At 42.5% G+C, this 25,450-nt stretch overlaps 2 protein-coding genes across 3 annotated transcripts in view; both read right to left on the reverse strand.

Moving 5' to 3' along the window:
* Positions 1–12,097, reverse strand: part of MSH2 (mutS homolog 2) — a 55,074-nt gene extending 42,977 nt beyond the window's left edge. Inside the window, exons 1-6 of one of the 2 annotated variants that reach the window (XR_006165023.1) lie at positions 11,817–12,097; positions 9,108–9,262; positions 8,428–8,706; positions 7,946–8,092; positions 6,674–6,823; positions 4,101–4,234 (exon numbers count right to left, since the gene is read on the reverse strand). Coding sequence is in view for 1 of the 2 variants with exons in the window: in XM_032989318.2 (XP_032845209.2) it covers positions 4,101–4,234; positions 6,674–6,823; positions 7,946–8,092; positions 8,428–8,706; positions 9,108–9,262; positions 11,817–12,036 (1,085 nt within the window). In the remaining variant the exon portion in view is untranslated. The remainder of the gene's footprint in view (positions 1–4,100; positions 4,235–6,673; positions 6,824–7,945; positions 8,093–8,427; positions 8,707–9,107; positions 9,263–11,816) is intronic. The other variant, XM_032989318.2, reaches the window with a different exon arrangement.
* A 6,589-nt stretch (positions 12,098–18,686) lies between these two features.
* EPCAM (epithelial cell adhesion molecule) lies at positions 18,687–24,641 on the reverse strand. The gene is made up of 9 exons (XM_042789915.1): positions 24,321–24,641; positions 23,741–23,845; positions 22,870–23,110; positions 22,514–22,579; positions 21,200–21,263; positions 20,713–20,814; positions 20,350–20,544; positions 19,887–19,928; positions 18,687–19,203 (listed from the first exon to the last, which is right to left on the reverse strand). The coding sequence occupies exons 1-9, from the start codon at positions 24,388–24,390 to the stop codon at positions 19,162–19,164; spliced, it is 927 nt and encodes a 308-aa protein (XP_042645849.1). The 5' UTR covers positions 24,391–24,641; the 3' UTR covers positions 18,687–19,161.
* Between the last annotated feature and the right edge of the window lie 809 nt (positions 24,642–25,450).

Here is a 25,450-nt window from a genome sequence, read left to right on the forward strand (position 1 = left end):
CCACCGGATGCAGGGGTGTCTCTGCTCTGGCACACCTCCCCCCTCCTTTCTTCCTCCACTCCTCCACTGACCTTGGTGTTCACGCAGCTGCAGCAACTCCTCCTCACAAGTCCCACTGCCCGTCACCACATCCCTTCTTAAATACGTTATCGCAGAGGCGCAGCCGATTGGCTCAATTTCCCAAACAGAAGTGGAGCTGACGTGGAGCTGGGGGAGCCTCGAGAAGCTTCTCACAGGGGGCCGCCCCGATAGACCCCTCCCCTGCCACCAAAAAACTCCACCACTCACTCAACCCAGGACACCTTTGCAGAAACACAAGCCCTCCATCTTCTCTGCCTGGCCTTCATAAAGAGCGTGCACTACAGAACTCCAGTTGTATCATCACATTTCTGCAATCCAGGGGAGATCACAGGCCTGCAAGGCACTGACTTCTCATTTCACCTGGCTGTTTCTCAGCCACGTTGTGTATTTGTACACACCTGAGATGAGCCCCCAGTCACACGGCTCCCGAGCGATCCCATACGCATGACCCTACCCTGTCCCTTCTTTCATCTGCTAGAGAAAGCATATGTCAGTTAACTTCTGGCTAAATAAAGCACTGTAAAGGCATTCAAGCCTGCCTACACTAGCTAGCAACAAGTTGGTTTTTTTTTCATTTTTAAACAAGCTGCTACTTTAATTGTCATTCAAGACTTATTCATGGGAATGTTCTACAAATTTATTCACCTCAAGTTTCCTGAATCTTACATTCTGACTCTGCTAGAGATAGGACTCGTTTCTACAATGTGGCCCCCATGGAGCATGGTATTTTGAGCTTTTCTCCTGTGTTCCTAAACAGGCTTGAATCAGAACAAGTGATGTTTGAGTACAGCCATTAACTCCTCTGAGACCCCTGCATCTCTTCTATCATGGGACACAGACGTATAAGAGGTTCAGCCACAGTATGTATAGAGGACTAAAAAGGTGATCTGCAATCTTATATTTGTGCTGTGTCTAAATGTCAGATAGAGTTTGCCTCCAAAAATAGAAAAAAATATATATACATTCAGCACGAGCTCTCTTCTCAAAGCATAACAGAACAAGTACTATTTTACATTGTGCCACATTTCTCAGACTTTCCAGTATCTGAAGAATAACCATTATATATTGAAGTTGCTTGCTGTATTAGTCAATGGTATTATGCAATTAATATATGTATTTGCATTTCCTGTCTCTGCAACTACATTTTAATTTCAGAAATATGCTGACTATAAGGCAAGGAGCAAGAACTTCATGTACTTGCCTTCTGAACATGCCACGTGGGAGAAGTAGGGCTGTACCTTGTATACTTATGACTGATAATTATTTTTTTAATCATGGAAAACCAGCCAGACATGTAGAACCCCAAGCCTTTCAAGACAGGCAAGTACCAGGTATCCCTGTTTTCTTAGTTCTCATTAGGAGTTGGTTCAGTAGATAAACATGATTTTACCTGAAGCATGTGCACTATGTACATTCATTTGTGTTATTACTGTATCAATGGTTAATATGAACTAGTGATGTAACATCATGCTCTATTTATCCATAGATGTTAACACCACATTGCAGGTTACAAACTACTGAAGGAAGTTAATCCATTCAGCTCCAAAAGATGACTTGCACCACCTACGGGTCTTATCAGAGCATTACAAGAGTCTAACTTTTTAAAATAAACTTTCAGACATCCAATTCTACACCACTGGAATACAAGTCAAAATACCTGTTGTGTAAGCAAAACAACAGGCTTACTTCAAAACACTGCCACCTAACATCAGTCCAACTTGGATAGGTCAGATTAGTTTAATGAGAGCTTTTCACTGGTTAGTGTTAAATGAGGTCTTTTAATGTGGCACACTTCAAGCTAAAAAATAATCAGTAACACCCCTTGAAGACTAAGGAAGTATAAAAGAACACCAGTCCAGGTATTTTCTTCTCAAACCACTGTGTTCTAAATTAGATCTTGTAATTCTTAAAAAAGCTACAATATACTGTAAAGCATATAGAAAACAATTTGATCACTGCCTATCTTCCAAAACATACTCGAATCTGTCAGTACACCTCACCAGTCCTGCTAACAGCTTCTCTTATGATGCTTGTTCCTTCAGATTAAAAAAAGAACAGTCCTACACACTCTGAAAAACATTAAGATTGGGAGGATGGTATATCAACAGTTTACAAATAAAATAAATTGCTTTTGTTGCAAAGAATTAAATTCATCAAGGTAGTACTGGAAAGCAAGATACATTCAGACAGGCTCAGTTATGCTGCAGAATAAACTGAAAAAGTACGACTATAGTATTTCAATGTCTGTAAGTACGGATTAAAGCAAACTACTTTTAATAAATTGCAGCCCTGATGATTCTGTGGCTGGGCAAAACACAGGAGGTTATCAACGGTCTTCTTTCAACCCCCTAACACTTGGATACACCAACCTTCACAAGCTTTACTAAGAGCTTAACTCTACTTAATTACTCTCCTCCTCCTTTAAATATAGCTTTTCCTAAATGCAGTCAACATTAGCTATACAGAATCGCAACACAAAATGCGGAGATTATCATAACTCTACACAACAGGTCAAGTTACATTTTCTGCCTATAATTTAACCCCACTTTTATAAAGAAAACACCATCTGTTTCCAAACTTGCAGGACTTCTGATGCACAGTAATAAGCAAACAAGTCTGACACAAAAGTTAAAATCTTCAGTGTTTACTTTGACATAAAAAAAACTACAAATGGGAGTAATAACTTTCAAAATCTTAAAACCAACATAATCGTAAAATTGCAGTTGGCTCAGATCTTAGGACCCAAAACTGGCAGAAGTAGAAGAACCTGGGTATGTAATCAGGAACTAAGTATGAAAGCTCTTGTAAAACACACAGGAGTAAGACACAGCATTCAGTAAACCTGAGAACAAATATTTCAGTGTCACACTAACAACATTTTTAAGTGGACTCTGATCAAGTTACTAGGCACCATTCTGCAAATGATTAGAAAAAGCAGAAAAAGTTCTTGAAGAAAAGCAGAATAATTCAGTCTCCAGGTATCTAGAGAGAAAACTACTCTTTGCATAACTTCTTGAAATATCAGCATGCCCAAGCCAAAATTTCTTTTTTGGCAGTAGTGATCTGCGCTAAAGCCAAACAGCATATACAGACATACCTGTAATGCCACATCTGAAATATGAGCCTTACAGAATGTATTAAATTCAGTTTACTGGCCTCTTCTACTTTGTCAAGATACATATTAACATACATTTTGCAATGCAATAACCTACTGATCACTTGAGTTGAATGGAGTTTGGTTTTAGATTATAAGAATATAGCTATATTTAGCATGAGTTTAAAAAACTTTTAACTTTTGTTTGCATGGTGAACATAATCAAGAGATAAATACACACAGCAGGAACATGGCCTTTGCAGTCTTCCCTTCTGAAGGACTTAGAATTAACTCTACATCCTCAGCAGAGATTTGCCAGATTCTCTAAGGCTTCATATCAACTGATACTGCTTATCTACTGCTAGGGCACGTGCATGGTGAAAGGCAGCAGTATGAAAGATCAAAGAGGAAAAAACCCACTCATATTTGGGCCACAACATCTAGGTAAGATATGATAAGAGTGACTCACTGCAACCAAAGGTAGGTTTTTTCTGGAAATAGGAAGAGGTCACTACTGCTTAATTATTTGGGTATTTTGTTAATGATTTTTTTTTTTTTAATTGGTAAACTGGAAGTGACATCAAAATATAGCAGACTGAGCATTTGCAGTATGGGTAATAGTTAGGAAGTGGCTGCTACACCACCTTAGCCTGTAGCATGAATCATCTGACCATCTAAACATATGATACCTCCTCTTCAAAGTGTCATAATTGTAAAAAGCATTTAATCTAACAGTAACCTGTAAATTTGCATCTCAAGGAAAAGTATTTTCCGCTGTGTTTAACTACAGTGTGTTACAGGATAGCACACAAAAACCTCCAAACAACATTTTTTCTTGCTGTAGTATCTTGTGCTTAAAAAGAAAGAGCCTTCTGTAAAATAATTACTAACTTGTATAAGTCTATCAAACATATAATACTGTTACCTTTCTTCAATTCTATTCTTGTCCATAAGTGGTTGTTTGATCCACTGATTAACTAATCTTTGTCCTTGAGGGGTTCTGCATTTATTTAGTAAACCGGCTAGAGACTGTGCAGTATTAGCATTTTCCACAGAACTCTGGGGAAAAAAAAAATAAAAAAGTTAGTGAAGTTTATTGACACCCACTGAATGGCACCTAACTTTGCTATCTAGGAACAGATCAGTGTTTTTTCTGTATTCAACTTGGCACCCATCAGAAAAGACAAATGGAACAGCATGGTATTAAAGCACTTACGGTGTGGTCCCTGGCACATGGCAAGCAAGAACAGGTTTGCCTATTTTGAAACTAATCCTGACTGAACAGGAAAGTTAGAAACATATCTAGTCACCGGGCAGTTTGCCCTTTGAATAGGAGAAGTGGAAATATACCTAGATATTCGCTAGTTTGCCCTTTGTAAGGTCAAAAAATAGGGGTCCTGTCCATCAAAAAAACACGGCAAGAAACAGGACTTCTGTTCAAGGGTTTTGGTTGGAGATCTTTGCAGGGTACTCCTTTGCCAGAAACACAACAGAATGAAGCAATGGGAAAAAACACAGTTATCCAAATTCTTTCAAGCTTCTCCAGATCATCTGTGGAGTACTTATAAACATCTCTAAACATACCGTGTTCAGATTATAGTTTACTATTTATGATTTAGGTTTAATATTAACTGGACTCAAGACAGCCCTTTGGGCATATTTCTTGAGGTTGTGTTTGGGTTTTTTGCACCAATAGCTACGAAGCAAAAATTCTGTTTAACATGGAAAAACAGCAAACAAGCTTGTTTCAACTCTTAACTTTGAAATTAAAATCTCAACCTTTTCTACCCAAGAACATCTGCAATTAAAACAGCAGGCAAACATTCAACCAGGAGCAGGTCTAAATGCCTATAAACAACTGGGATGTAGAACTAACATCACCACAACAGGAAATTAATACAGTAGAGAAGGTAGACTGACACATTTAACCCCAGCAAAAACAATCTCTAAAGTCGATGTGCCTATTTATATTGTTCTGGACAGTATCACATATGAAAACCTTCTGAATCCAAGCAAATGTCACAGAGTACATTTGTTAAACAACCTACTTCAGCACATCTAAGCTGGAAGGCTACAGTTTCATATAATCAACTGCATCTGCTGCACCATAAGAACCTCACCTACATACTTTATAGAGCAACACAAATCACATAATATTTTGCCTTTGCTTTAGTGCCTGCCCAAAAACCTTCCCACAGCCAGCCTGTCACAGAAGCAACAACACAACTCCCTGCAACATAACAAACCCCTTGTTCCAAAGCTCACAACAGCCCCTAAAGACAGACAGAACAGTGCATTTCCTGTCACAAAACGTCCAACACCTGCAAGAACTTATAAAGGGATGTAGTTAAGACAGCATTGAACTTCCTAGAACAACTCCATAAAGCTTGAGATATAATTTTTGCTTTATTCCCTAGACAGTGGCACAGAATCAGGAAATAAAGGGGGGAAAAAAAAACAAACAAACAAACAAACCAAAAAAAAAAAAAAAACACAAACCAAACACCAGAACATCTCTCTCCAGGGTTAACCAGCTCAGATGTTGAATATATGTTCTTTTTTTCCTCCAGAAATCCCTCTAAGGTAAACAGGGGACCTTATCTGTGATTTCTTTATATAAATCTAAAACTCATGTGCAATAACTCTAAGCAAACATCACTAAGCAGGGTTTACTAACATGAAAACAAAAAAAAGAAAAGCTGATATAACACATCGAGTCCACATTTTCCTACAACTATAAAAATGGGAAAAGCAAAAAGCAGACATGGTGGGATGTGTGGAGGAGGCTGGTAACCTGCCTGGATTTGTAGAAAAATGCGCGTGAAGTAAAACTGACACTGGCCAGTCAGCATGCCACGGTGCTTTCAGAATATTCTTAAGTACTGCCCTGTCCATTGCCCTGCCTGCAGCCAGCCCTCCCTTTCCACCAGCAGTGCTCCTGTCATTTGCTTCCTGTTCCCCTAATGTTATCTAATTCAGGTTTCTATTCTCTTTCCCAAAACCAGCACTACTGTACAAAACAACTGTGCTTTGGAGTTCCCTCTCGTATCACAAAACTGTAGAACTCTCCTCCCCCTCCCACACCCCAAGTCTGCTCCTGCCACTGGAGATGTGAACTTTTCTGACTAAAACCAAGGGAAGACAAAGCATTCCCCCCAGTGCTTCGCCAGATTCCTCAGCAGCTACAACCATGAGGTTTTTCCATGGCTCTTCCTTCATTAGCACAGGCACTTGTTTGTGGCCACTTCCTACCTCCTTGATGACCTTCTCTTCTACAGTCTCAAAGCAAACTAACAAAAAAACAAGATTAAAAAGGTGGTAACAGTGGCTAACTGTTTAAAACACATACTGTACAGGACCAGCGGAAAACAAAGCTAAAATGCAGAAGTTGCCATTAATCAGTATCTGCGGAGCTATAATTAGGCAGTCGGGCTACTTATCAAACAGCTGACAAAGCATAATGCAAAACACTTACCAATCCAAGTGTGCATTTCTTACCTGAAAAAGGTTGAGGGCTTGAACAGCTGCATTATCTAGAACCATATATTGACTAAGATCAAAAGTAGTCAGTTCAAATTGTCCAAAATTAGACTCATCTGACAGTAACTCTAAAAACTTGATAATGGCTGACAAAGACGAAACAGCAACCTGAAGTTTAAAAACAACAACAAAAAAAGAAACAAAACACAGCACATTCTAGTTAGAAACGGTCCTAAATAGTGGTGTATTTGATAAATGCCCCTAGAAAAATCACAACTGGGGAAGACTTTGAGCCACGTCACTTCCAGAAGGGCTATGAGAGACATGCTTTTTGACAAGATTTCAATTTCATAGGGACATTCTAAGGCACTGCAGCACCTTTCTAGGTAGGTGCAAGAACAAAGTAGATATTAGCATAATCTGATAATCAAAATGTGAAGTGCATGCCTTGCCAGGTTTCCAAAGCTGTTATCAGGATGTTTCTGGCTCAGGAACACAAACAAGTTCATGCAGATAAATGAGATACCATGGATCATCTCAGGACATGGTTTCAGGGTTAGTTTTCAGCCAGAACAAGGATCTGATCTGATTCACTGTATGGCATTACAAACACTAGAGCCAGCACAAAAGAGAGGCAACAGCATGACTGACTTGTTCAGCTGCAACACACTTCAAACAATTTTAACCTGTTATGAAATCACACATTAAGGGAGAATAACTCTGTACCTTACACCTGCAGCTAGTATCAGCAGTGAAGGGCATTTGAAAAGATGTTTACCTCAAGCAAATTACCTCTTGTTTGCAGCTAAGAACAAACACGTTCAGTTCACATGCAGGCACTAAGTCATATGCTTGAGCCACAAGATGACACAAAACACAAAAATATTATCATAAACATTACTTTGTTCTCAAATACCAATTTTCCTGTTATGCAAAATAATCAGAGTATTGTCCTAAGGCTAGAAAGACTATGAATAGGAAGGACCTCTTGTTCACAGTCTATTTGCTTACCAGAGTTTACTACCTTAAAGAGGTAAGTGAAGGATTTTGTCATTTTTTTCCACAATCCCTGGAATCCAGCTCTGACACAGATTCAACCTGAGCAGAACTGCTAAACACTTCAAGTATGTAGCTTAATATACCATGGGTTGTACAATATACTTTCCCAGAAGTATGGGAATCCAGCATAAAACAGGACCAGTGAGGACTGAGGAGATCAGCTCACGACAGCTGCACACATCAGTCTGCTTCTGAAAATCAGAAGGACATTAAACATCGCTCTGTGCTCACCTGCTTTTCCATCTCTGGCAATGCTGCACTATTCATTTGTTCTTCTTTCTTCGATTTTAACAAGCGATTGAGATCCTGAACAATATCTTTTGTTGTGAAATCCGCCTTCTTCCTGTCTGTAATCAGAATGCCTCCCCTCTGAATGACCTGTTGTCCGTAAACACACACAGTTATCAATTAATTTCAATATTCAGGGGACAGACGTTTATCACAGACACAAACCCTGAATAGGTATTTGTTTACCGCTAGGTTGCAGAGAAAAGAAAGACAGACAAGATTTTACGCTTAGAACAACTTTTGCTGATTAAAATGCAAGTGAATCAGCAGAAAATTGTACATTTTGGATGCGTAAATCAAAACTTCTTGAAATTAACACATGGATCCCTCATTTTTCCATAAATCATGGAACCTAGCTAATAAGCTAGAATACAGCTTTTTAGACAAACGTTTTGTCTAACTGTAAACCACAATGGTTCCCTTACTTGTCGTAGTTTTCCCATCTCTCCTGCAGTCTCTCCTCCTGGTAGCACACACTCCTTTGGTCCTAGTTGAACCAGTAGAGCTTCAAGGTTTGAGAACTGATCATTATCTGGAAACTCACAGACACTCAATTTTCTCAGCGTAGTGTCGACATACCCCACTCCTACTAGTCTTTGTCCATCAGCAGTAGACAGCTTAACCCCCACAACCCCAATGGCTGTTGACATATCATTGTTGGCAAAGAGAACTTCCTCAAACTGGGCAAGATTTCCTGGAGAACCCTATTTAGAAAAGAAATATACTTTTAAATAGTGTGTACATACATACATGCTGATTCTCCTTTAAAAAGGACAACTGATAAAGCTAAGTCCTGAGCAGTCCATTAATATAAAACATATAGCCGTTCTATTTTTTTTAACCATTAGCTTTTCACATATCACCTACACAAAGTGAATTACTTCAGGTTTCCTTTATTTCCCAACCTATGGCAAAGATACAGAACAAGCCCTTTCAGCCTCAGAGCAGCAGAAAATACAGGTGTATGTAACAGATGGCACGATTTACCATCACACCACCCACGTTAGTCCCTGAAGATCCCAAAAGGCCAAGCTCAGGGAAGAGTTACGTTTTGGATTTTTTTTTTTTTCATCTCACAGGCATAAAGAAAGGTTGAAAATTGTACCTTGTATGCTAAATACCAGTCATTTTCTTTGATGGATTTACTCCCTGCTTTGTTCTTGTAAACTTCAACTCTGTAATGACGAACCAGAAGCAAATCTCTCACAAAAGATTCAAAGTTCATTTTACTAAGCACAACACTCTCAAGCTTCTGAGTTCCTACAAAAAAAAAAAAAAAAAAAAAAAAAAAAGAAGAAAATTATGAGATACCTGGATTTGTTCATAAAATTTATTTTCTGAATCAAAATCCCCCAAAACAGCCTTCAGGAAGGACACTATTCTAATGTCAAAGAAGAAAATATGTAAAATCCATGAAACGACAGAAAACCACACCATTCAACTGGTTAATATGAAGAATGAAAAAGGCATACCCCATATCCAAAGAGCAGTGTTAATTTCCAAATTCCACTAAATTTATACATACATATACACAAAGAGATCTGTTCTTCTCAGCCTTCCTCTCTCCTTACAATATTCTTGATTTGGTTTTCTAATTAATGTTTCACACATTTTAATCTAATGAGTGGTGGAAGCCTGCTACAGGTTTTCCTTCTGGATAACATCTTTTCTTTCCTGGATAAGCCACTTCTGTGGACAGAGCAGACTGTCACCCTATTCACATTCAGAAGATGGCAAGACACATGTGCCAAGAAATTTCCCTTTTATCACAATATATACTGTGAAAACAACATATTCTCAAAAAAAAAAAAAAAAAACAACACATTATATTAAAACCTAACTTCAAAAAGCACCTGACAAACTTCTTGCTTCTGTTCCTACAAGGGTGAAAGCAAGTGATACAGTTGAACAAATTTATGTACAGCTGCTAAGAAGAGCAATACCACTTCTACCTCCCTTGCCACCCTCAGGCACCAGCCTACTCACAGACTAAGATAATTCCACTACTAAACAAAGTGGGGTTTCAGGTGGGTGTATTTTACCAGATCTGCAAGCGGAATTAGCTCAGACTGGTATCAGATATATAAGAACTAGATGACCTATAAAGTAAGCACTAGCAATAGATAGGGATTATCACATCTCTTTTCAGTAGCATGCCTTTGTCATATTTGAGGCTCTTCCTCCCTCTATATGAAAGATGTTAAATCAGTGAATTTTCACACCTGTAAGAACTTATAGGTTTATTTTAAATAGGATTTTCTCATCTTCTTTCCTCTTCCCTCAAATCTCTAGTAAGACTTTTTTTTGGGAAGCAGGCAAAAACCCTATTCCACATAACTAGGTTTTCTTTCCCAGTGCAGAACCGTCCAACAAAACACAATTACTTTTTCAGCTGAGACTACATAATACACTAGCAGAGGTAGGAGGCAGCTGAAGCTGATGTGTGCTTTGAAATCACACTGAAATCAAAAAAATGAGTTTTATGCTGACTTTTAGTTGGATATGTTAGATAAGGCTTTAAAAGTTTTAAAATTGGAGCTGATAGTCACAGGCTTACATCTGTGAGATGATCACTTCTAAATGGAATACAAAAATAATAATGATGCATGTGTTTCTAGTCTGGAAGACATATCAAATTCTACACTTTAAACTATCAAGCTCTACAACTTCCCCAGAAGTTGTTTTTTTGGTGAGGGGTTCAGGTTTTGGTTTTGTTGTTTTTTTTTTTACATATTAGCTCATCACTTGCAATAGAAAATGAAAAGCACATGAGAATATCATTCTCTTTTTTAATGCCATTGCACATACACAAAAAAAATAATTCATAACAACAGGTTTATTTTGCAAAGTAAGAGCCAGTAACTTTGCAATGTATTGTTCCTTGAGATTAAGGATCATAGTAAGGTTTGCCTTTTCTGACAAAATAATTTATCCCGATGCTCTCACATTGGACATCTGCAAGCTCCATTGTCTTACACCAAGAGATAAATAAAAACCAACAGGGGGATGGATGGAAGAGAAAAATCTCATGCAAGACATAATTAAATGTTATTTACTTCTGCAGGCCATCGTTAGTCAAGCGTGATGTTGGCTTTACCTATCACCCGCAATATAGAACTGTATGAGCCCCATCCTCAGATATCACAGAAAACATCCTGCCATCATTTTCAGAAATGGAAATCTACCAATGTGCTGGAAAAACATTATTAACTGTCGTCAGCCTATGCAACACGTTGTGCTCAACCAACTAGCCACATCTGACATCCCTGTAGTATGAGCTTACGTGACAAAAAGTATATATACTCCGAACCGTGCTTTCTGCTGCAGATACCTTCCTACGTTTGTACACCTACATCTGTCACACGCACCCTACTCAGAATAGCTACTGATTATCATCTCAAAGCTGCGGGAGGCTGAAGAAGAAAGGTTTGCGTTCAGTTATGCTCGCTTCCAAGCCGCAATGGAGCGGAACGGACATTAAAACCTCTTTAACTTCTCCCTTCCCACAGGCACCAACACCGAGCCCGGCAGCACGCACCCCGCGGGCTCGGGCAGCCCGGGGCCGGCCAGCGGACGTGCCGGGACCCCGAGCGGGAGCGCGGCGGCAGCTCCTCCTGCCCTCTCGCCCCGACAAGGCCCCCCGTCTTTGCAAAAACGACGCCGCGGAGCCCCGAGGCCCAAGGCAGCCGCCGAACACCCCCCGCCGCCCGCGGGAACGCGCGGCGTCCCGTCCCGAGCGACATCCCCGGCGGCCCCGCCCCTGAGACCCCGCCGCTCCCCCCGCTCCCCCCTCGGGCCCGGCCGCCGCCCGCACCCGGTGCCCCCGCCAGCTGCCGGATGACGGCGCGGGTGCGGAAGAGCTCGCGGGCGGCCAGCCGCGCGTCCGCGCCGTGCGCCGTGTAGTAGTCGCCGCGCTCGAAGAAGCGCACGGTGGTGTCGGGCTTCTCCGGCAGCGAGAGCACGGCGCGCACGAAGCCCGCCTCGGCCCCCGCGCCCTCCGGCCACACCGCCTCCCGCGCCGGCTCCACCGCCATGCTGCTGCTGCTGCTGCCGCCGTCACCCTCCCGCCAGCCGCCGCCGATGAGCACCCGGCCCACCCAATCGCTGCGGGGCCTGCGCAAAGCGTCACGCCCGCCCCGCCCCTAACGCGGCGCGCGGTCGCCTGCGCCTTCCCGCCCTCTGTCATGGCGGCGCTGGAGGAGCCTCAGGCCCGCGGTCCACACCAGGTGGTGTGTCCTTGCACCGCCTCGCGTGGGCAGCCCTCGTCCCCACAGGCACGCCGCCATCGTGAGGAGGGAGGGAGCCTCGGCGGCCATGCTGGGGTGGGCGCGCCGCTTGCTCTCTGCCTGAGGAGGAGAGCCAGCAGCGTGTGCCCGGGAGCTGCGCGGGCTGCCAGGAGGCAAATGCTGTGACCCAGCCGGAGCACAGGGCTGTCCCCTTGATCGGACTGCCAGGAGGCACAAGACTGGGGAGGGGTGGGGGGTAATGAGCCCTCATCTGCACCCCGTGTGCCCCCTTGGGCGAAGAGAAAGCAGCTCGCCCTCCTCATGAGGAGCTGTCGCTCCTCCCAGGCAGCACAAGGAACAACATGGCAAATGGAAAAAAAAAACAAAACAAAACAAAAAAAAACAACCAAACAAAACACTAACAAAAAAACCCACAAGACTTGACCCCCATTTACACACAGGGGGTCACCCAGCTCTGAGACAGAAAGAACACCAACTGTCCTGCAGAGCTCAGGAATACTGAGCCTGGGCTACGTGGTGGTGCCTGTGCCCAGAGTGCTTCTGTTCTCTCATTTTTTGTGATTTTTCCCTTGTGATGTCCTAAGCATTTTTGAGTTTTCGCTTTTCCTGAGCATTTTTTGTTTTTCCTTCTGCTGTAAATACACAATGGAATGAAAGCAGCATAGCTGACAATCCTTCATTTAGTGATTATTGTTTATGAATAATGGGAAATCCCAGATTTCATCAGCTATATCAAGTCTCATTCGAAACTTCTCTTTTCTCACTCTACTTTTTTTCCAGTCAGTTCTAAATCATGATTCCTGTACCCCAATTCAGCTGTCTGCACCCTACCACCTACAGACAAAACACATCTTAGATTTTACATGCCTTAACGTTTCTTGCATAAATGTTTATGCCTTCTGGTTTGTGTACCTTGCTGCTTCAGAATGTCCTCTTGTCTGTGTCCCGTTGCTTTCCCTCTCTAGACTACTGTATGTTACCTCAGCTTCTCCAACCCCATCTTCCACCCTTCCTTTCTTCATCCAGGCCCACCATTGGTCCCATCTGTGGCATGCTTTTGGGACCTCTTTCTTTCCCCAGATTTCTCACTGGACTTCTCTGTTTTGTCTACTTGGTGAATCAATGTGCTCATCTTTAATATTTCTTGGTGTCTATAGGTGCTTCCCAAAATGCCCTCAGAAGCCTACATAAGGAATACTTCAGGTTTTCACACTAAATTATCCTTCTACCACTGGGGCTACCCTGATACCTCCATCTGAAGGTGTTGCCATGTGCTGGCTGCCCTTCCACATGGAATACTTTGGTGTCCCCACCTCTGCCACGTTCCTGCCCAGTGTCACCCTGAGCTGCCTGTTTCCCCCTCAGCCTTCATCACCCAAAACGCAGCCTGGTACCCCTGAGGTAACACAGCCTTTCCAGAAAAGACCTTCAGGGCCCTTTTACAAACACACTCACTGAAGGACTGCGGGCAGTTCTTCTGGAGAAGAGAAAGTCCAATCTGCCTTCATTTGACTTAGGAAGGAAGAAGCAAAGCATAAGGTCACTAGAGCTTTGTCAGCTTTGTAGTTGCCTAAAATCCTCCTATCTCTGTAACAGTCATAAAAATGACATTTCTCTGTCAGGTCAGTTGGACTTACTTTCAGTATGAAAAAGTGTACTTTTCCTAACATTTTCATAAGTGGCTAAACTATCTGTTCTGATACTTCCCTCCACCAAGTGTTTGCTTGTGGCAGTACTCAACATAGGAAAATCCAGCCTAAATAATTGTCCTTTAGAAAATACATAACCTTCTGAAGGCACTCAATGTCAGGCAACCTTGCTACAAGGTGATAATACCAGGTCAGCCCAAACTATACATTATGAATAGCTGGGAGTGCTTGTCTTTGTACATACCAATGACTACAGATAAGGCAGAAGATAGGAAAGGAGAAAAGTGTCCTGTGCAAACAGCTGGAGAAGAGGTGGGCTCCAGGGACCACATTACCACCTTCAAAAGAGATAAAATAACATATGCTAAACTGTAATTGCTGCATATTGCAGTGCTCCCTTCTCCTTCCTCTGGTCTGGTTACACCTCTTAATTCAGCAGTTTGCTCAAGGCAGCTCTGCTGAGCTGCAGGCTCCCATTTACAGAAAGCCACCACGTAAAACAGCCACTAAAGCTCTTAGTGTGGTGACCACCGTCAGTGAAAAATGTTTATGTTGTGACATCTCTCGCACAAAATACCCTGTGATTGATCATCCTTCCTCTGAGCTTTTGCCATTCTCTTTGCCACATCTGTTGCTCCAGGGCGGCTCGGTGCACCGGCTGATCCACACAGGTCTCATTCTGCACGGGGGCCAGCTCCCCGTTGCCAGGCTTGGTTGCTCCACCGTGCAGTTGCTAACAGAGCACTTCCTGCTGTCTCCCTCGCCTACTGGGAGTCACTGGAGTGAGAAGATGGCCGTAAGTGCTGTCCACATGGCAGATGGGAAATGGACACTAATCTAGATCTCAATTAATTTTCTTGCCTTCTTATGCATAACTAGCATACACAGAAAAGATGCAATGGCTTTTCAGTTAAGAAAATGGTGTCCTTTAACCATACTACAGGAAAAAAAAAAATAAAGAAAAAAAATTTTTTTTCACCTAAGTCTAATTAGTATTCAAGTATGATCAGTGGCAGCTCTAATGCTTTTGGGGGATGCCACCTGAAAATTTTGCCAGTGTGTGTGTATATAATGCAGCAGAGACTTAAGATAATATTAACAATGTAAGAATATTTAGTTAATGTAAGTTTGAAGGAAAACCTGGCTGTTGGCTTGTAAAGGACCTTTTACCTTTCTTGTATGCACCTTTTTCACTCAGATCAATGCTCACAGCCATGCTCTACTTTGCAGGCACCTGAATGCAGAAGGATTCTGCAGTACATTTAGGGGTTAGTAGAGAAGAAACCCACTTCTTACATATGCCAAGTTTTTACATGCTATAACCTGGTGAAGTGTTGCCTCTAACATTAGACACCACCTCCTCTTTATCTACCACCCTCCCCTTTATGTATGTCTGTCATTGCATGTCACTGCTCTGACAAGGACGGCAAAGATTTTAGCAAAGTTTGTAAATTTCCTTGGGGATGAGCCCAAGTATCCCCAACATACGAGCCACCCCTACAGTGTGCCTGACCGCCCCTATGCCCAGCAACAGACATTTGTAATTAATAAGAGACCGCAGCCTCTCCTGGGAGGTGCTAGAATTCAGTAACTAGCATTTGTAAAGTTGGGACAGCAGAGCTGCAAGTATTTTTAGTTTCCTAGAATATTTTTCAGGCTATTTCAAGCAGTCTGTAATCCAAAGTCACTGTATATTATGGCAAAGTCCAGCAGGTGAGGATATAAATAAACATGGTTCATAAATAATGTTCTCTTACTAAACTTACTATGATTGTTCAGGAGTGTAATGAGCATGCCAGTGTCAACAGACCCTATGTACACACAACCCTCCAACCTTTCATTTTGTAGTGGTGGAAACTATGCTTAGGGATTACTTAGGTCTTTGGAAGAAAGTTCTATAGACTTTTTTGGTCATTCTTTCTCAGATATCATATTTGTATATCCTCTTCTAAAAAGTCTCTCATTGCATTCGCATAAACATTTATTATTACTGCAAAGCAAAATTAAGTAACTAATACATATATCTGCCAGTGTAATAACTCATAAGGAAGTAATAGATTTGCACTTGCCTATCCAAATACTGTTTTCTCATGTTGTACATAGGCACTAAGATAAATATTATTGCCAGGGTTTCTTGTACAGTTCATGTCCATTCCTTCTCTGTAAAAAAGATCTGATTTATTCAGTCTCAAATTGGTTTATAAATCTTCAGTGCACCTTTCTAATCCTTTGTCACAATTGACATTGAAAGAATATGGTATCAAAACTTTGCGTAGAACTTTAAAGAATGTGCTCCTTCACAAAAAGGAAGGTAATGAATTAGGCAAATGGAAGCATTAAAATATTTGCCTTGTTAAAAATTAATGCAGTGACTAATACTCTTTTATTAAGGTCTACTGGTTTGTTTCTTTTACAGGAGACTTGCTTTTTAACTTTGCTGAATACTTGCAAAGTATTAGAACAGACAACGCTTAATATTTAGCTACTTAATACCATATTATTTTTCAATTTTGATCATTTTTGCCAGCAGTTCAAAACTGCTCTGAGAAGAAACATCACATGCATACATGGAGAGTTGACATTGATTGTGGCTATTTTTTTTTTTTTTAATTGCACATTAGCCTTCTCTAGCTATATAAAACTGTAAAACAGAATAAAGCTGCGGGATGCCGATACACTGGTTTCTCAACTCTCGTTCCCTTCATTTTTTTCCTTTTCCCCATAAATACTTTTATGCAGCTGGACCATTGCACAAATGCAGTGTTTGGTAAACAAAACAAAACCCAATATAAAAGTCAATAAAACTATTTAAAAGAGGAAACTAGGAAAAAAACTGTTATTGACCACCATTTTGAGAGCTGAGCAGCATGATGTTTGTACTGTAGCAACTGAATTTAGAAAAAGATACAGTATAATCCCTTCAGTTGTGGATTTAGTTAAACTGTCTTCTATTTTTAATTAATTTTGTAAACTTTGTAGCTGCCTAACCCCTTGGCTAGTTTCAGTCAAATTTGACAAGACAGTATTAGACACTAAGCTTGTACAAGTATCTAACATGAAAAGCTCCATTAGGTAAAAAAAAATTGAAAAGTATCTAAATGCCTTCCTCTACTGTGGGAGTAGGGAGAAAACAATGTTCAAACAAACCGACTGGGACAAGGTCCGGGCCACACAGCAGGTATGTACCAGCCAGTCGAGTCAGCACATGTGCAGCTCCAGCCCAGCCACCGCACACAACACCTCTTTCATAATGTATGAAACAGGGATGAGGAAGGTAGGAAGAGAAGAAACAGTAGCATTATGTTCTTGGGGAGAAGAAAGGAATGGCAAGGATACCACCTTGCAGACATTTAAGAAAGTATAGGATCTGGAGAGTGAAGTATTGGGGAAGACAGTAATACACGACAAAAGAGCTTAAAACTAGACTATATTTGTTTTAACAGCTTTCAGAACTGCATGAAATTCAGTATACCTCAGCAGCCTGCCTGCCTAAGAAGGGAGAAAGGGAGTGGCATGTATTGGCAGAGGGAGAGACTGCCCTACACTTGTCACTGACAAATCTACCTGAAAACACAGGCTGCAAAACACTCCAGTCAATTCCCTACTTCATGATTTTTTTTTTTTTTGTGCTTAGCAGGCACAGCAACTTGACAGATCAAATCAGTGTGCGCGTCTCCACTTCCCAAAACATACTGTAGGCTCAAAGAGAAATTCAGTAAAACCTGGGGGCTGGAGCAGCTCAGCACACACACCTAAGTTTGTAGCATCAGATGTTGGAAGACCCAAGGGAACAGTCACTGCCTCCATTCCAACATCCAAGACAGTAACACGGGCATGTCAGCTACCACCTTGCTCAAAGGCAGAAGGGATACTGGTGACCTGTGACATCAGAGGTACGTTGAAGACAGTCCAGTAACTTACCTGATCTATTTAGCAGATGCATACAAGCTCTACTAATGGGCTACGTTTCACATTTAATTTTATGAACACCATGTGCAGAACATCCTCTCAGTTAACTCTTTATACTACTTTTCCTGTTTCAGGCAGGGGGAGTCAAAACAAGCACATTAGTAATAAGATGTCATTCAGTTCCTTATCTTGTATCTCATTACTCCTTTGGCAACAGGAGTTACAGCATTATCCTCTATAAATCAGATATGATGGACTATACATGCTTACTTGCTAACCAATATACATTACATAGGTTAGCGACTGCCAAAGCAAGCTCTTTTATCCAAAGCTCGGGGAGGTAGATAGGCTGTGTAAGTTTGATCAGCCTACATGACAGTAAACAGTAAAACCAGCAGAAACAGATTCTCCCAGTGCAACAACTTTGGAATGGATAGTTATGCAAATCATGGTGATGGTGCAATAGCTCTTCCTAAGCTCCACTGTCAGATGCCAAGGCTAGTCACCCCCAACCCTGCACCAGAGATGTTCTAGATGACAGGCTTGTTTTATTAGAAATACATATATAGCATTCGAAAGAGCAGTCTGTGCATTCCTGAAACCGCTACATTTACAGCACATTTATTTTTTATACAACTCATATGATTCTATTCCTGTTGCGCATTAGGAGTGGAAAGTAGGATAAAGCTTTTCACAGCTTTAAGAAAACATAAATATGCTGCTATTGAGATAGTAATGGCCAATACAAGCTTTGTTAATTAGAGTTCCAGAATATTTTCACCTGTCCTGAGGTTGCTTGCTCTAAGGAAATATTGCACTGCTGAATTTTTAAGCATGGTAGCTTACTTAACAGATCATCATAATTTCAACATGGAAAAATTAGAAGCCTCTTTCAAAGTTTTATTAATTCAAGTCATAAAAAAGTTACAGCAACTTCAAGTATGTACAAACAGCCATAAAAACATCACGTTCAGTTACACAGGAGACAGTCGTTACAACATGGCTACAAAAATCATTACTTTCAATAAACCTCCCACAAGGGTAAAATAACCATTTAAGCATGTATGCTCCAAAACACTAGTAACAGCAGTTGTCAACTCATCATCATAAAAAAAAATAAAATCAGGGAGCAATAGTTAAGTTTGACTTGAGTAAGACGGGACGTTTTAAAGATTTAACTCTCAATAGTAAAAGTAGTAGCATGTTTCCCAGCCTTGGCTGTCAGAGTTTCAACAATCATTAAGTGAGCGCAATTGCTTCCCTTTCAGAAGTAATCTTAAAGAGTTAAGATCCATGTCTCCAATGTTTCAGTTATATTCGTGTTTGAATCTTACTCTGTCTTCAGCTGATTTAGTTACGCGTTCAGTCCTCTATGCATTTCATTCATTTCCTTTACCTGGACGGGAGGAGGCAGAGGGAGATCAACATTCGTGCTACTTCTCAACATGAAACCCAAGTAATCAGTAGGTCTTAATAATCCTGATTTTCATTAGCAAAGGGATTTGATGTAACACTAACAGAATCAAACATGACAAGACCACTGTAACACTACAGCTTGCTTTTTTCTTTTTAAAACAACAACACTCTTTGGGGTGTGCTCAGGGAGCAGACTTCAGTATTTAGCTACAACACTCTGGTTTCTTTTACAAAAGGCTCCACACTAGGGGTGAAGCACCTCGAAATAGTACCATTTGTTACTATTCCATTGAAAAGCAGCTCTTCAATAGAAACTGCAAGCAAATACTTCAAGTAAAGGTCTTCATGACATAACAAGGCTATCAGTATTTCCTGTGGATTGTATAGCCATTGCTATAGATATGTAAAAATAGTACTTGGTGTTAGCAACACCTCCCACCCCTGGGAAATGCAGGAGATCACCAGTTGCCTTTGAAACTACTGCAGAACAAACATGGTGAACTATATAGAGATGAAAACTAGTTACAGAATTTGAATACTTTCAGGCTCTTTGAACACATCTGAAGCACCCAAAGCAAGCTTTTAACCTACAGCAAACTAAGGAGTTTCTGCATTCTGGCCAACCTCCTCCCACACATACACCATGAACAGAAATTAAATTACCTCTGCTTTCACATACTTCCCTTTTCTCCTCCTTGTCAAGACCTATAAGAGAAGGACAGAGCAATTGAGAATTTTTATTTAAGTCTTGACTTACATCTAACTGTAGCCGGTTGTGACTTTAAACCTCCAAATTTGAAGCTGTCCCTTCTCCATCCTTACAAAGTGAGATTCACGAGAGGCTGCCCATCACTCTCAACAACTTTAAAACAGGAGGCAAAACAGGTACATTCTTCACCTCAATGAGTTTTTCCCAATACTTTAATTTTCAACACAACACCCTTCATTGGTAACCTGAAACAGTGATGGTAGGTCCATCACCTTTTTCCCACCTCCTAAGATCCAAAAAAGAAGCCAGTTTTACACAGGAAGACTGTTTCTATTGGAGTCCATTTAACCCCCATATGTTGTTATTTCCCAAATTACACTGTTACCCATTCTGCCTGGCAGCTTTTTTAGAACTTACCAGAACAACAATGGCAGCAACTATTGCTACTATTACTACTACGATGACAGCAATGAGGCCAGGAGTCAGAGACTTCATGGAAAACTCCGGCGCTATTTCATCAACATAGTAGACCACTGTCTTCTCAAACTCTAGCACTTCATCATCAATGCTGATGTTTAGTCTGTTACTATGAAAGATGGAGTCACCTTTTACCTAAGAACAGACAGGAAAAAAAAGAGACTTGCTATTTCACATTGTAACAGGCACTCATCTAGGCACTGCAGTAATTCATCTTGCTTTAGCCAGAACACAGTAAGACTACTAAATGCAATGCAACATACACATCTAGCCTTTGGCAGACTTCACCCATGACACACTTACATCTTTTTCAAAGTAGTAGGCCACATCAGCTATATCCACATCTCCAGAAGATTTGTCTGAGGAATTTTGCTTCAAATCAATAGTAATGTAAGGTTTTTCATACTGCAATAAATAAAATATACTATGAAGAAGGGGCCAGTTTAAATCCAACTATCAAATACACAGCAAAATACTATGATCCAACTTGTGAACTCACATCTCAAATCAAGTTTATGGTACTTGTTCTCAAGCCAACTGTTTACAGTACTATTTAAATTCCATTTTTAGTTAAGTAAAGCAAGAATTCATCTACAGACTACAGAGAGCAATATGCAATTTCTCAGTATTTCAGTTCAAATACAGCTATTTACTAGCTGCTCTATGTGTCACTATTTTGAGAGCTTCTAACAAGACTCATGCTGTGCTGCATTTGTCAAACAAGAATTTTCAAAGTTATTTACAACAAAATAAAATTCTGATACTTTACTAAAAATGATGTGCCTCTTACCAGAACATTAGTTATATAGCGTCCATCCAGCATATAACGATTGGTAATTGTGTCCTTGAAGAACCTATAAGGATATTAAAGCCAGAATATTTAAAAACAGTACTATTTTACACATCTATTTTCAGAAGTAGGGAATAATTTTTTTTTTTTTCTTGCAGTCTCTCTGTGGTGGGTTGACCCCAGCTGGCAGCTAAACCCTCACCCACTCTCACTCACTTCCCCCTAGCAAGATTGGAAAGACAATCAGAAGGGCAAAAGCAAGAAAGAAAAAAAAAACCCAAACCAAACCAAACCACAAAACCCTCATGGCTTCAAGATAAAGACAGTCTATTAAATTAAAGAGTTGGATGGGGGAAATAACCCCAAACAATGCAAGAGCAATATCTCACCACTAGGAGACCGATGCCCAGCCAATCTCCAAGCAGTGGCTACTTGGGAAAAACTTTCCCTGAGATTTATTGCTGAGCATAACATTACACAATATGGGCTATCTCTCTGGTCAGTTCATGCCAGCCATCTCTGCTGTGTCCCCCTTCCAACCTCTTCCCACCCCCAACCCGCTCACTGGGGCAGAGTGAGAGTCTGAGAAAGCTTCCACACTATGCAACTGTGCAATGTTCTACTAACAGCTAAGACATTGGTGACTTATCAACACTGTTTTGGTCGCCAGTCTAAAGCCCAGCACCATGTCAACTGCTACCATCCCAACCACACACAGTACACTCTCATGAAATTATACCAGAGCTCTGGTAATTCTCAACAGTGAAAATGCATTTACTGAAAAATAAAACACATACATTACTTCAATGTTTAGAAAAAAACTGTTTGAACAGTTTTGAGAGTTCAGAAGACCTAGAGTAGCAGCTTTTGTTCCAGTGTGTGAGGGAGGAAATCTAATAGCTATAAGCACACTTTTCTTGTTATATGAACTCTGACAGCTAGAATTAGGATTCTGTTCTACTCCCAAAATAACTAAACTGTTGTTTTTAAACTGCTGCTTCTACTATGCAGTCCCTCCACCATCTTCACCAGTTTACTTTTTGGGCAGTTTCACCTTTTCACCTTCCATTTTCTTCAGTATATTGACTTGATAAAAAAAAGTAGTGATCAACTTTAAATGGAAGTGAATCTCATTACCAGTTAATTTATTTCCAACAAAAATTAAAGCAATTCTATGAAAGATCTGTCACTTCTGATGTCTTACAAATCAGTTCACAGATTCGACAGTGCTTTTAAACATTTGTTTAAAAATACATTAGACATATCTAGTAGTGCACACAGACATTGTTGTGATACCTTACTATCATCACTTACTTCTTTAAGGATTCAGTGTTTAGAGGAGCATTTCTCTCAGTGTGTTTCATTTCAATGATGATCCACCTAAAGTAATAAGGCAAGCACAATGAATATTCTTAAAGCGCATAATAATGCATACTAAGAATCTATACCCAGGGGAAAAAAAACAGAGCAGCAAGAGAAAAACAAAGAACCCCCCCTTCCAAAACCCTTCATCATCTCGTTTCTGAAGGAAAAAAAAAGCAGTAATCAAGTGTTTATTGCTCCATCTTCATTCATCTTCAGTGCATCATTCATACAGATAAATCTTCTATCATGCAGAACCTAATACAGGAATGTTTTTATGTCACAGCACACTCTGTTGAAAGACTTACATTGTTCTGACTAATTGATTGCACTTCAAGTCTGCATCATGCTTGTCAGTTCTTCTAACACCAGCCGTATTCACACACCAACAGGTAGTTCCGTTGCACTGCTTCGCCTTGAAAACACCATTATTTTCACATTCGGGATCATAAAGGCCATCGGTATCTTCAAATGCATCTTTTGGTTTCTCACGACGACCTGATTTTGAACTTGAAACTTCTGCTTTCATCAACAGGCATTTTGAAGTCACTAAAAACAACCAGGACATCATGTTATGCAGTATCAGACTGTGTATGTTCGAAACAGAGCTCCTAGTTTGTAAAAACACAAGGTTACATCAGAAGCAACTAAATTTAAAGTCATCACAAGGAAGAGCAGGGGCCTAACACATCGGTGGTGCAGAGTCAACACAACTGGGGTACTCAAGGCAAATGCAAAGTTCAGCCACCTTCCACTTCTTAGAGCGAGATCATTTAAAGCTTAGCTGCTCTTGAACCAAGAATAAGGTCCCTGAGATAAGGCTCTTTCACCTCTGCATTTGTAGGAAAAGTCATAGTATGCACATAAAAGCAAGCTAAAAATTAATCTCTGAGAAATCCTTGCCATTAGAGACCGAATACTAAGGAGGAATGAGGCAGCCTGCATCAACATAAGCCTACGCACACCCACACCAGTTACACGGGAGAAATCCTAAGTGCTTATATTCCACCACCAGTTGACCTGGAGGACCAGAAAGCTTTCCTTCCATACTACCATTATTTGCTAGGCACTCGCTGGCCTTTTTCACCTATTCCCTCGAGTTTAGCTAGCATTCTTCCTCGCTGCCCCATAGAGAGCACACCCAGGCCAAGCCGCAGCCGACACGCGTACTTTACTCACGAGTGTCGCAGTTCACAGAAACGCCGGAGCCGATCGAGTCGCACCAGCAGACGCCTTTTTCCGCCCTGCAGTTGACGACACGCTTATTCTTCTCGCAGATGCAGGCTGGAAAAAAAACAAAAAGCGCGGGCGTGAGCTCGGGCGCCGCCGGGGGAGGTAGCCGGGCACCCCCCGGGGGCACCGCCACCCCGCTGCTCCAGGAGCGGGGAGGAGAGACAAAGCCGCCCCAGACCGGATGGAGCCGGCTTCCCACCTGGCCACCCGCCCTTCCCTAAAGGTGGGCGAGAACTTCTCGAAAGCTCGATCCCCCCGCCCTGCCCCGCAGCCGGGGACTGAGAGGCGCGGAGGCCGGGAGCCCCGGCCCCCTCCTCACCTCCCCGCCCGCCAGCGGCCCCGCGCCCCCGGCGGAGAGGGGGCGCCATTTTGTGGCGCGGAGCGGGGGCGCCCAGCGGGGCGGCTCCGCGGGTGGCGGCAGGGCGAGAGGGGCGGCGGGGTCACAGAGTGGGGGGGACCGGTTAGCAAAGCGGGGGGGCCGGGGGGGGGGGGTGTGCTGGGCGGGCAAAGGGGCGCAAGCACTCACGGCTCTGCTGAGCGCAGGCGGCGGCACAGAGCAGCAGCAGGAGGAGCGCAGTCCCGCTGAGCGGCTTCATGGCTGGGGGCCGGCGGCGGGGCGCGGGGAGGCCGGGGGAAAAATCTTTCGGGGCGCGGAGAAGCCGGAGCGGTGCGCGCGCGGCAGCGGCGGCGGCGCGATGTGAGCCGCCCGACAGGTTCCGCAGGTGGTGGCGGCTGCGCCGCGCCCTCCCGGCTCCGGTTACACCTGGGACGCGCAGGGGGCGGCGGCGACGACTCCTCCTCCTCGCGGGCCAGCCGGGAGCGCTGTTAAACCGCCACCTCCTCCCCCCGCACTTGGGCGAAACTGGATGGGACAGGGTGGGTCCCCGCTCCCCTCCCGGCCCAAATAAAGCTTCTTCCGTAGGGCCGGGGAGGGGGCAGCAGCGGCCCGGAGAGGCAGGCGGGCAGGGGCGCCTGGAGGTGCGGTGGGTCCCGGTAAAAGGGGCTGTGAAACCGCCGCGCCCGCGCCAGGAGCGGGCGTCAGTGGGGAGCCGGGGAGGGGGGGCGGCCGCCCCCGCGGTCGAGGAGAAACTGTTAGTCATCGGGGGAAGCTCCCGGGCGTGTTTGCACGGTGACACACGGACCGGGGGAGCAAAGTCGGCTCCTCTCCCGGCTCGGGGCCTCCCGCTCCCGCCGGTGACCTTCAGAGGGCCGGGACGGCGGGAAGGCCTCCCCCCGGCCCGGCGTCTCCTTTCCCCTCAGGAGCGAAGCGTGTGTGGGGGTGTTTTTCTCTCCCCTCTGCGGTGAAGCAGCCGCGGATCGCTCCCGCAGTCCGTTTTGGGCAAGCTGAGCGCCACTAATAAATACACTTTATAGTTAGTTTCGTTCACTTCACGTGATGCCCTTTGAACTGCACCGTGAGGTCTTGGTGTTTAAATCCTGATAATCCCTCAGTTAAGAAAAACCTGAACATTTATATGTATAGAAAAAATATTTCTTAACAATCTTATTGCTGGCTGTGTATTTGGTTTTTTTTTTTTTTTTTTTTTTTTTTTTTTATAAAATACACACTAGATAGCTCTACCTTAGGACTTGCTCTGAAAGGAGTCGCTTCTGGTGCTGCAGTAGCTGCACTTCCTTGTTCAGAAAAAGGTAGTC

Source organism: Tyto alba, unplaced genomic scaffold (assembly GCF_018691265.1).
Source record: "Tyto alba isolate M040663 unplaced genomic scaffold, T.alba_DEE_v4.0 Super-Scaffold_16, whole genome shotgun sequence".
NCBI classification, from domain to species: domain Eukaryota; kingdom Metazoa; phylum Chordata; class Aves; order Strigiformes; family Tytonidae; genus Tyto; species Tyto alba.

What these genes read in the sequence shown, in the direction of transcription:
- EPCAM (XM_042789915.1), bottom strand. Translation starts at nt 24,390, where the DNA reads ATGAAGCCGCTCAGCGGGACTGCGCTCCTCCTGCTGCTGCTCTGTGCC. An exon ending in GCTATATAACTAATGTTCTG is followed by an intron (nt 20,815 to 21,199) that starts GTAAGAGGCACA and finishes TATTTATTGCAG; the next exon opens with TATGAAAAACCTTACATTAC. An exon ending in TTGCTGCCATTGTTGTTCTG is followed by an intron (nt 19,929 to 20,349) that starts GTAAGTTCTAAA and finishes CTTCTCTTATAG; the next exon opens with GTCTTGACAAGGAGGAGAAA.